This window comes from Capsicum annuum, unplaced genomic scaffold (assembly GCF_002878395.1).
Source record: "Capsicum annuum cultivar UCD-10X-F1 unplaced genomic scaffold, UCD10Xv1.1 ctg1491, whole genome shotgun sequence".
NCBI lineage: Eukaryota > Viridiplantae > Streptophyta > Magnoliopsida > Solanales > Solanaceae > Capsicum > Capsicum annuum.
In genome coordinates, this window is record NW_025820326.1 from 341640 (window position 1) to 351542 (window position 9903).

General features: G+C 34.6%; 1 protein-coding gene across 1 annotated transcript; it reads left to right on the forward strand.

Annotated features, from left to right (window-relative positions):
- The first annotated feature begins 3105 nt into the window (after window positions 1-3105).
- LOC124890291 (double-stranded RNA-binding protein 1-like) lies at window positions 3106-7342 on the forward strand. Its single transcript, XM_047402152.1, has 7 exons — window positions 3106-3317; window positions 4841-4936; window positions 5145-5243; window positions 5778-6016; window positions 6282-6501; window positions 6663-6782; window positions 6858-7342. The coding sequence occupies exons 1-7, from the start codon at window positions 3107-3109 to the stop codon at window positions 7244-7246; spliced, it is 1374 nt and encodes a 457-aa protein (XP_047258108.1). The 5' UTR covers window position 3106; the 3' UTR covers window positions 7247-7342.
- Window positions 7343-9903: the final 2561 nt, after the last annotated feature.

A 9903-nucleotide genomic window follows, 5' to 3' on the forward strand; every position in this document is an offset into this window, starting at 1 on the left:
GTTGTTAATCTACCCCCCCCTCCCCCCCCCCCCCCCACCCTTTTTTTTTTCAAACAGAACTAATATGTATTAAATCAAGCACTCTTCAGTTGTACAAAGCAATAGAAAGTTTCAATTGACGATCCAAATTGGGAAGTTCTCACGCGTAGAGATTTCAGAGTCTAGTGATAACAGCTAACTTACGCTTAATGTATGGCTACGCATACTAGCGCGCCTGCTTTTACGTATAAAGGCTACATCATTTACCCAATGCTTGAAATGTCGGATACCCTCACAATTAGTAATCACATTCTAAAAAGGATCTATTCTTCTATTTAGCATTTGAGCCATTCTTAATGTCGACAATATTTGTATATTTCTCCTTCACCGCAATTTGGATTGCTTTTCGAGTTGCTAATGTTTCAGCTATTCCTGCTTTTTCAGCAAAATGAATTATGCTACTATAACACTGGGTATGTTGTTGTTGAATTATGTTACTATAGGCATGAAGCCCATGGCCATTAGCCTTCAAAGATACCAATATTCATTTTTCGAGTATTTGGATCCAAACCTGCCTCAAACTTAAAGCAACACATTCTAGAGGAAAGGTTAATGAAGCCGGGCTAATCACAACATGTCGCTTCTATTGTCAAATAAAAACTTTCAATAAAATTTCAGCAGCACTTCACAACAAGAAACTAAACACAACCATTTCTAACTTCTAAACACAACCATTTCTAACTTTCTAAATCATCCATGAAATAGATACCGACGATAACGATAAAATATTGGTATCCAAATTTGATTTATATCACCATGCTGAAAAATCCAAAACAAGGCGCAACCCAGGCCTACCTCAACAATTTTAAACATACCATGTGCTGGTTTCTGGCGGTTCATTTCTATAAAATTTGTCTTAAAATCTCGGGCCAAACAAAAGAGATCCCAGTTAGGTATGAGAGGTAATTTTAATGTAAATGATTAATTGAATAACTAAATCTTAATCTCAACTAACTATATAACCTACATGAGCCCTTTATTTCAATTTGGTTTTTTCTTGGTTAAAGTGTATTGATTTCAAAAAATTATAGGTCTTCACTCCTTTAGATATTTTCTTTTCATATGCGTTTTGGTATATCTTGTTCCTTCTTAACACATTCTAATCACTATATAGATCGACGCATTTGAAAGTAATTTGGGCGTAAACATTACCAAAAAAAAGGTAATATACGCAAAAAAATTACAACTTTTTTGTAATGGGAACTATTCTTACAAATCAGTCTAATGCTAAATATAGTTTTGGAAAAAAAAAAATTAGGTTGCCACCTTATACAATATTCACATGAAAATTACATAGTTAAAGCGCAATGATGGCAAATCACGTCACATTAGTTTGTTTCCGAAAGACAGGAATGATCAAAGAGAGGCATCAACGCTAATAAAGCCAAAGAGCAAGAAGGAGGTGATGATGTGATTTCTTATGTATCTGTGTCTGTGTCGCTTGACAAGTATACCTATTAATCAGTTGACCTATCTCTATTTGTGTTTTCTTCTAGTCGTCTGCAATTTACACTTGGGCAAAGACGACTCTTCAGTGGTTCCATTTCTTCTTACTTACTATACTTCTGGGTCAACCCAACCTGAATGGGAAGAAGAGGGTCAGTCAAACTGCGGTCCACTTTGTACATTCGCTGAGCAGACCACTCAGGCATTTTAAAAAAGGGAAGGGGACTTCTCACCTCAAGGGAGGCGGGAAGCTACCGCTTCTAGAATGGAAGAATACTCCAATCAATTTTAAAGACAGTTGAAAATATTTTGAGAGAAAAGTTGACTTTTTAGCTCATAAATAACATACTTCCTCCGTCCCAAATTTCCTAATTTGATTTCTCATTTAACTTGTTTTTTTCGTTAATCAAGAAGAAACAATTTTTTTTTTTTCATGTTTTACCTTTTGCATTAATTACTTTTTCTTCAAATTAAAAATATAAACATCATTTAATAGGAATATTATAACAAACTAGACATATTATTAATTATTTTTCTTAATTAATGTGTCATCTCAATTAAGTTTGGGACTGAGGGAGTAATAATCTCCAAAACACTTTAACTTTCTTCCTAAAAGTTTGCCAAGCGCTTCAATTTTTTTAAAAGAAACACCTCGTCTTTCAAAAACTTAGTCAAACAGGTTAATAATCTGGCCCATGAAATTATTTATAGGATAGTATGGCCACAAAAATTTTACCGAGGTCAAAATAATAAAAAGATTATATTGCCTTTTTTCTTTTAAATAAATAAAATTATTTAATTTTTAAAATAGAAAGGTAAAAATGTTCAAAAGTTAACTAGTTCATAATACGAACATGACTTTTTTCTATTGTGGTCAAATTATGGCAAAAAAAAATTATGGCCAAAATGTGGCAAAAAAATTTGGCCAAAAGGACTTCCTTATTTATATTCTCTAAGCAATTTTACATATTCTCCCCATTTTGTTTCAATTGATTCTCTTACTAAAACTATTTGTTTTAATTTAGTTGTTCAAATCAAGATAATTTTATTATGTTATTTTAATAGTATCTTTGTCATTAAATGACTACATAATGTATATATACTCAAATTTATACTTTTAAAGTATAATTAATAAAGTTAATTTTATAAAATAAACTCCTAATAAATATTTCGTTTTAGAAAAGTACCGTCAAGCAAATAAGCAACAACTATTTTGAAATTGAGTGAGCAGTTTAATTAGTTAATATCATAGTAAAAAGTATTTTACAATTTTAATATTACATTGAGTATAATAAATGAGAAATTAACACATGTTAAAAGTGAAGATGTTGCCAAATGCTGGAAGCACAGAGAATCCCTGTACATTCACCATATCAGCTTTGCAACAGTACCTTTTTGGTTCCTCCTTTGTGCTAGTTATAAACATGCAGAAAATTAGGAGAGGGGGAGCGGGGATGGTGTTAAAGATTTATCAGTACTCAATGCATGAACCATAAAGTAAACTAGTCGCTTTGTTTTTTGTGTGTGTGTTTGGGAGGGTGGGTGGGGGTGCATCTCTATGTATACATATAGATAAGGAAGTTGAAAGCAAAATAACTTAAAAGAAGCAGAGAAAAAAGAAATGTACAAGTCTAAGCTGCAAGAATTGTGTCAAAACAAGAAATGGGCACTTCCAAAATACTGTTGCATGAGAGATGGAGCAGATCATAATCCACAATTTAAAGCATCTGTTGTTGTCAATGGCATCAATTTTGACTCTCCACCTTTCTGCAAGTCATCAAAAGAAGCCCATAATGAAGCTGCTAAGTTTGCTTTCCTTCACTTAACAAGTGGTATTAAAAATATCTCTAAATAATTATGTTTTGAAGTATTTGTTAGATTACGTACTTGATGCCTATTTTCATATTTGAGCAAAAATGCACTATTTTTGGAGGATCTAACATGCATCCGTTGACATTCTTGAAGAGTCCGAGCAACATTGTGTTTTGAGTATATATATATTGATGTTTCACATACAACTTCTGCTTTTAGACTTTTCCTTGACTTATTCTCTTGAACTTGTGGATTCAATAGTCAAATCTGGTCTGTAGTTTTATCTTTTCAAGTTTGTTGTAAGGTATCACTTTTAGCTCTTTTTTACTTCGCCCTCTTTTCTGATACATCCTTTCTACCTCCACGAGGTAGGTGTAAGGTCCGCGTACACTCTAACCTCCTCAGACCCCACCACTATGTAGGATTCACGGGGTATGTTGTTGTTGAAATTTGTTTAACTCTGTCACATATAGTGGGGCCAAAGTCCAGATATAAGAGAAGAGGTGCATTATAATTTAAGTAAGATGAATGTGTTGAATATTGGATTTATTAGGTGAGCAGAATGGATACAGAGAATTCATATAATCGACCCCTATTAGTTCGTGAATGAGGAATATAGAAATGTTTGTTTGATTGATACGTGAAGTTTATTTCAAATGAAAGGTGAGGAGAGTGTGTCTGAGGCTCTCACTTTCACCTAATTTTACAGAAATGATATGCTATTATTTCCCCTTCTTGTATTGTTTCAAGAAAACAATGATGTGTATTCTTAATGTGTGGAACTCTGAGTATGAATGTCATGTGTTTCAAATGTATTATCCGTTAGCAATTAAGAACATATGATTGGCTTATTAGTGTCTAATTTCGCGTTTCTTGCTAGTCTAGGATTATTGATATATTATTGTTAGGAGAAAGAGCTTTAGAATAGATAGCAAGTCTAAGCTTGTTCAATGTTCAAACATAAAAATAGGTACTACATTGCTTGAACAACAACTAGAGACATATTACAAGCGTAAAATGCTAAATGAGAGATTTGTTGAAGGTTGTTCCTTTATTTTCAAGTTCCAGTATCAAATTAGAAGTCATGTTTCCTTCTACCATGACTCCAATGCTAAATTTTTACAACGACAGTATTTTGCTCACGTCAATGCTAAATTTTTACAGAGATAGTATTTTGCTCAAACTTATTGCAAGGCTTATGCTCGTCTAGGTTTCATGTCCATTAGTACTGGTGGAATAAGATTCTTTTAAGCATTATATTCATGGAATAATAGGAAATGTTAAACCAGTGTGTCCTTGTTCCTGAAAATATAATGTACTAATGTATTTTATTTTTGACAAGGACGTCTTGTTGAAGTGTATTTATCACAAAAGAAATTATCAGCATTGCCTATGTAAAATTTGTCTCTTCTTTGTGGAATTAATTGGCTAGAGAAGTGAAATGGAATAAGTAATGTGTCTTGCATTTGTATAGTAAATTTTTCACAAAGTAGTACTTGAGCAAATTGTTGAGTAAATAACATGCTTTTCTACATATTAATAGGTGGTTCACGTTCAACGACAGAGGATATTGGACTAACGAAAGTTGACGGAGAATGCAAAAGTCTGCAGGATAAAAATACTTCAGAGACCAAGAAAGGTGAAAAGTTAAAAGATGTTTTTTCTGTTACATTTTATTACACTTTGATTTTTGAGATTTTTGCGTCATTACCATTGCAATTGCTGCTTATTCATCTATGAATCCTTCATTTTTTATTGAAACTTTTTCTGTATGTTCTAAAACCTTGCTTGACGTGTAATTATTTTTTTCTTAAAAGTAAATAATGTCTTTCCCTACTTATTTTTAGGTGGTTCCCTTCCAACTATAGGAGATAGTGGACTAATGAAAACTGATGAAGTATGCCAATTTCCTTGTGATCATCTAAATACTTCTGAGATCAAGCAAGGTGAAGAGCATAGCACGGTTTGCTGTTCTATATCTATATCTATATCTATATAATACCTTCCAATTTTTTCGTTGTTAAGATTTTGGTGTCATTACATTTGCTTTTTCTCCTTATTCATCTATGTTAATCCCTCATTCTAAAGAGATTTTCTTTCGTCTGTTATAAAACCTTGCGGCAAGCAGTTGACATTCAATATTTTGTGGATACTATTATTGCTTTATTATTTGTGGAACCTTGTTCGTTTAATAGTCTACATAGTGTTGTGTCCAGAAAGCCTTTTCTATGATTTATGATCTCTAGTTGCAGCACACTTTTCGCTTTTTTCAAGTAAACTAGTTGAAGTAATTTAGGAATATGAGATTTAAAGTTGCTACTTAAACCAAAAGGTTGTTCTTTTCATAGTCTTTTTTGAGTTAAAAGTTATCCACTATGCCGTGTATGAAGTACTTTCTGCAACTTTATCATTGAATGTCTAGATTATTCCGTGAAATTCTGCTTCTCCTTGAATGCCTAAATTAGGTCGTTTTGCTACAGAAAATTATCACTATCAGTACAAGACGAAGCTGCAGATGTATGCAAAAAGGAAAAACCTTGGTGTACCTGTGTACCGCAACATAAGAAAGATTTCAGCTCAAGATCTTTATTTTGAGGCAACTGTGGTAGTGGCTGGTGAATTGTTCCAAAGTCCCGGAGCATACAAAACTGCAGAAGAAGCAGAAAACTCTGTTGCACAGCTTGCATTAATGAAACTCGTAACTGTTTCCTTAGAACAGGTATAGCCCCTTGTTATCTGAGTTTATGTCCTATATGCACCGTCTATGATAAGCATTACTTCATAACCTAATAGAAATGGCAGTTAATCGACTATAATAGGTTCAACTATAATACTTTAAAAAAGGTTTATAAGTAGTTAAATTCTAGCTAAGTAGTTATCCTATCTTGTTTGCTTCTAGTGTGTTCAGTTTTGGTTTTGGCATGGCGCGGAAGCTGCTAAATGATAATGTTTCACTTTTTTTCATTTTATTTTCTTTGTCGCAGAGTAATACCAGCAGCTACAAGAGTTTCCTGCAAGAACTGGCACAACAAGAAGAAATGTGCTTGCCTGATTATAAGACAATCAGGGTTGGCGAGCCTCACAAGTTAGCGTTCTTCTCAAGTGTTGAACTTGAAGGAGAAGTTTTTCACGGGGCTGCTGCAAAGTCCAAGAAACAGGCAGAAGAAAATGTTGCCAAGGTTGCTTATGTGGCTTTAACAAAATGTAAGTATTCTTCTTCTGCCTTCCACACTCGAGCCAATCCAACATTAAGGGAACTTCATTGAAGCTAATAAATTTGTCTTAAGATCAACTTAAAAATGGCGTTTTATTGTAGTTGAAAGACTATCAAGAATTTTACTTTTCTACAATTTTTCCAATTTCAGGCAAATCTGTCCATGCTGGTGAGCATTCAAATTTTTCCTCAGGCTTGGAAGGTGAAATTGTCAAAACTGAACCTATCATGGATTCACTGTCGATTACTGCTGGTCAAGAAAAATTCAGAGGTATGCATCATAGTTTTGATCATGTACTCGTTCCCACTTTTACCATTGTCTTATTACTCTTTATGACTTTGATAGATGAAGAGGAGGAGATAGTTTACTCTAAACATATATCTCCAAAGTCCACATGTGCTGAAAAGGTTATTGCATCTTCACTTTCGCTTGGGGTGAAAGAGCTTAGTGTAAATGAGAAATCCCCTTCTTCAGCACAATCATTGCGCCATTTGCCTAGAGAAGCTATATTATCATCAGTTGCAATGAAACCATCCAAGTCCCCTACTGTCTCAAATGTGAATCCTCGTGCGAAGACGACTGCAGAAACCAAAAGTTACCTACTCTCCAACAGGTTCAGAGTGTACAACTCCATTCCAGATGAGGTCCTACCCCCGGGTACTATTGTGCTTCCTATTGCTGAAGAGAAGTGGGCTGTTGTGAGCTTGGAATTCCTCAATGAGAAATGTGGCTAATTATGTACTATTCCTGTAGAAGCATGTTACTTGCGTTTATCGTCCTGTTAAACTTAAACAAACAGGCTAAACTGAATCAAGGATGATTATAGCTACCATCTATTTAAATTACTTGTATTACGTGTTTTATTTTCTGAAATATTAAAGTGTTTGTGGAAGTTAAATGGTACTGGTCCGAATTTATCAGGGTATTCATTTTTTCTTTTTGCCAGCCCCTCACATGCAGTCTTTATTATGTTCAGTAGTTGTTGTTTTCTACAGGATTATATGAACCAAGTGTTTATGCCATATTAGTTAATCTTTCTACACTCGTACAAGTAGATTGTTGCATAGTATGCTTGCACATAATTTTGGAATAGAAATCCAATGGAAAGAGTTAATGGTCAAAATCACACCTGAACTATCGCTTTTCCGCGGGGTTCACATATCAGCTATCAGTTGTTTCATTTTCCTACATGAATTGTCACAATCTATGTATTAAAACACCCCTTGTTAAGTCCATAATTTTGATGATTGACAAATTGTATGTTGGGACCTGCTTTCTGAAAATTATGTGATGACAAAGTTGCTAACACTTAGGGAATAGGTTGGGCTCACCTGTCCCTATCACAGTCACAACTGGCGCAAAGTACAAAAGTTGGTGAAAAAGATGTTGCCACCTTTTTGTCTCAGCCAATGAGATCGCTCTTAGGTTTTTCTTGTGTCATACTATATATTGCTCATCTTCCTCAACAATAAAACCAATGCATCCATATTTTCGCAACTAAATATCTTTCTGAAGCTGTGAATCAAAGACTCCACTTTGCAATAGGGAATTGATTGTTCATCAAGTTATATTTTTATTTAATTTTTATAGTTAAGTATTTGTATGGTGCTCTTAAACATTTGGCTACATTTTCCTATGATTGTTAGTAGGTTTTGTGGTATAAATCTCAGTTCTTTGTAATCATCTAGAGTTAAGTAGTTGTTCAAGCTAAAGTTAGCTTGGTGTGTCCAGTTAGAGTTAGTTGGAGCTTGTGGCAGTAGAGTTACTGTTTGGTCTTCTTGTAATTGAGTTAGTTCAAAGAGACAAAGAATTAGGAGGTTAATCCTTGGAGTCTATATTCAAGAAGTTGCTTGGATATAGTAGAGCTTAGAAATCCTAAAGGCAGGTCGTGGTTTTTCTCCCTTGAGTAACGAGTTTTCACATAAAATCTTTGTGTCTGCTATTTACTTTATTCTTACACTTCTTATCTTATATCTCTCCTAGTTCTTGTTGTGTCAGTTCATCTAGGAATAAATTCCAGAGGTGAGGAGCAACCCACTGCAATCCCTCATTTGGTATCAGAGAAAGGTCTTTCTAAAAGAGGCTAACACCTTAGAAGGATCTTAAGAAATGGTTGCTCTTTCAAATTTAGTTCTGAAGGCTTCACAAGCTACTCAAAAATCTGAAGAAGATAGAATAACTTTTATTGCTAAATCAGTACTTCAAGCCTTAAAACGATCAGAGGCTATGTCCAAGGAGTATGTCAAACAAGCTGCTGATGAGGAGAGGGGAAATGAACAGGTTCCTGTAAAATGCAATAGGAAAGCTGATGCTGACATGGTAGCAAATCAAGTTCTTGCAGCCTTCTAGGGTGATTCTTCAAGTGACTCAAACGAATCAGTGCAAAGAGAAGATGTCTCCAAGATGGTGCTGAAAGATGAGGTGAAAGTCTATGACTCTCTCCTTATGTTGATGGCAGACACTGATGATAAGGATAAACTTGGAACTCTTTTAGAGATCAAAGAAAGTCTGAAGGATTATTCCCTCAGTAAACTGAGATCTCTTAATTCTATACTAATTGATTCATTGAATGGGCTTGCTAAATACAAAGAAAATATGAAGGAAGCCCTTGAAAAATATTAGGAAGAATTTATAAGTTGAGTGTATAGGTTACTGAACTTACCAATGAAAGGGTAAAGTTGAAGGAAGAACTTGGGAAGTATGAAGAGAAAGTGGCCGAACTAAGTATGCAAGTGGCTAAGTATCAAGCAACTTACAAAAATCTCTTGCATAAGAATGATCTTCAAAGTAAGCAAAATAGAAGAAATTACTGAGCAATATTCTAAAGGAAAAGGTGAAGGAAACAGGATTCAACTTCAGTTGAAAGAAGAAGTAGATGAATTAAAGCTAATATGATTGCTTCACTTGAAAGAGAATTGGTTAATGTAAGCACTGAGCTAGAAAAGGCTCTCAAGTGGACTTCTTCACCATAAGCCCTCACTACTCACACATGCAAAGATCCCGTAGAAGGAGAGGATCAGGGTACCACAGTCAAGGTGAGGCTTCCAACTTTTCTATGAGGATTACAAGAAGCAAGGATAATCCTTTGTGCACCCGTGTAGCAATGATGGTCACACAAGAGAAATATGTCCATTTAAAGTAGCTGTATAGAGAAACTTGAGGAATCTCATTGATACAGGAAGAAAGAAAGAAAGATTACCCAGGAAGAAGTTGATCTTCCCTCTATATACCCATTGGGAACTCAGACTGAAATGGGTTCCCAAGACTAATAACTAACTTGTGGAACTGGGCAAATCAAGAGGAAGTGGCCAAATATAGGGATGTTGATGCTGGCTGCTCATAGCATACAACTGAAGACTTGAAGGATTACCTCTTGCAGTATGCCGTTGAA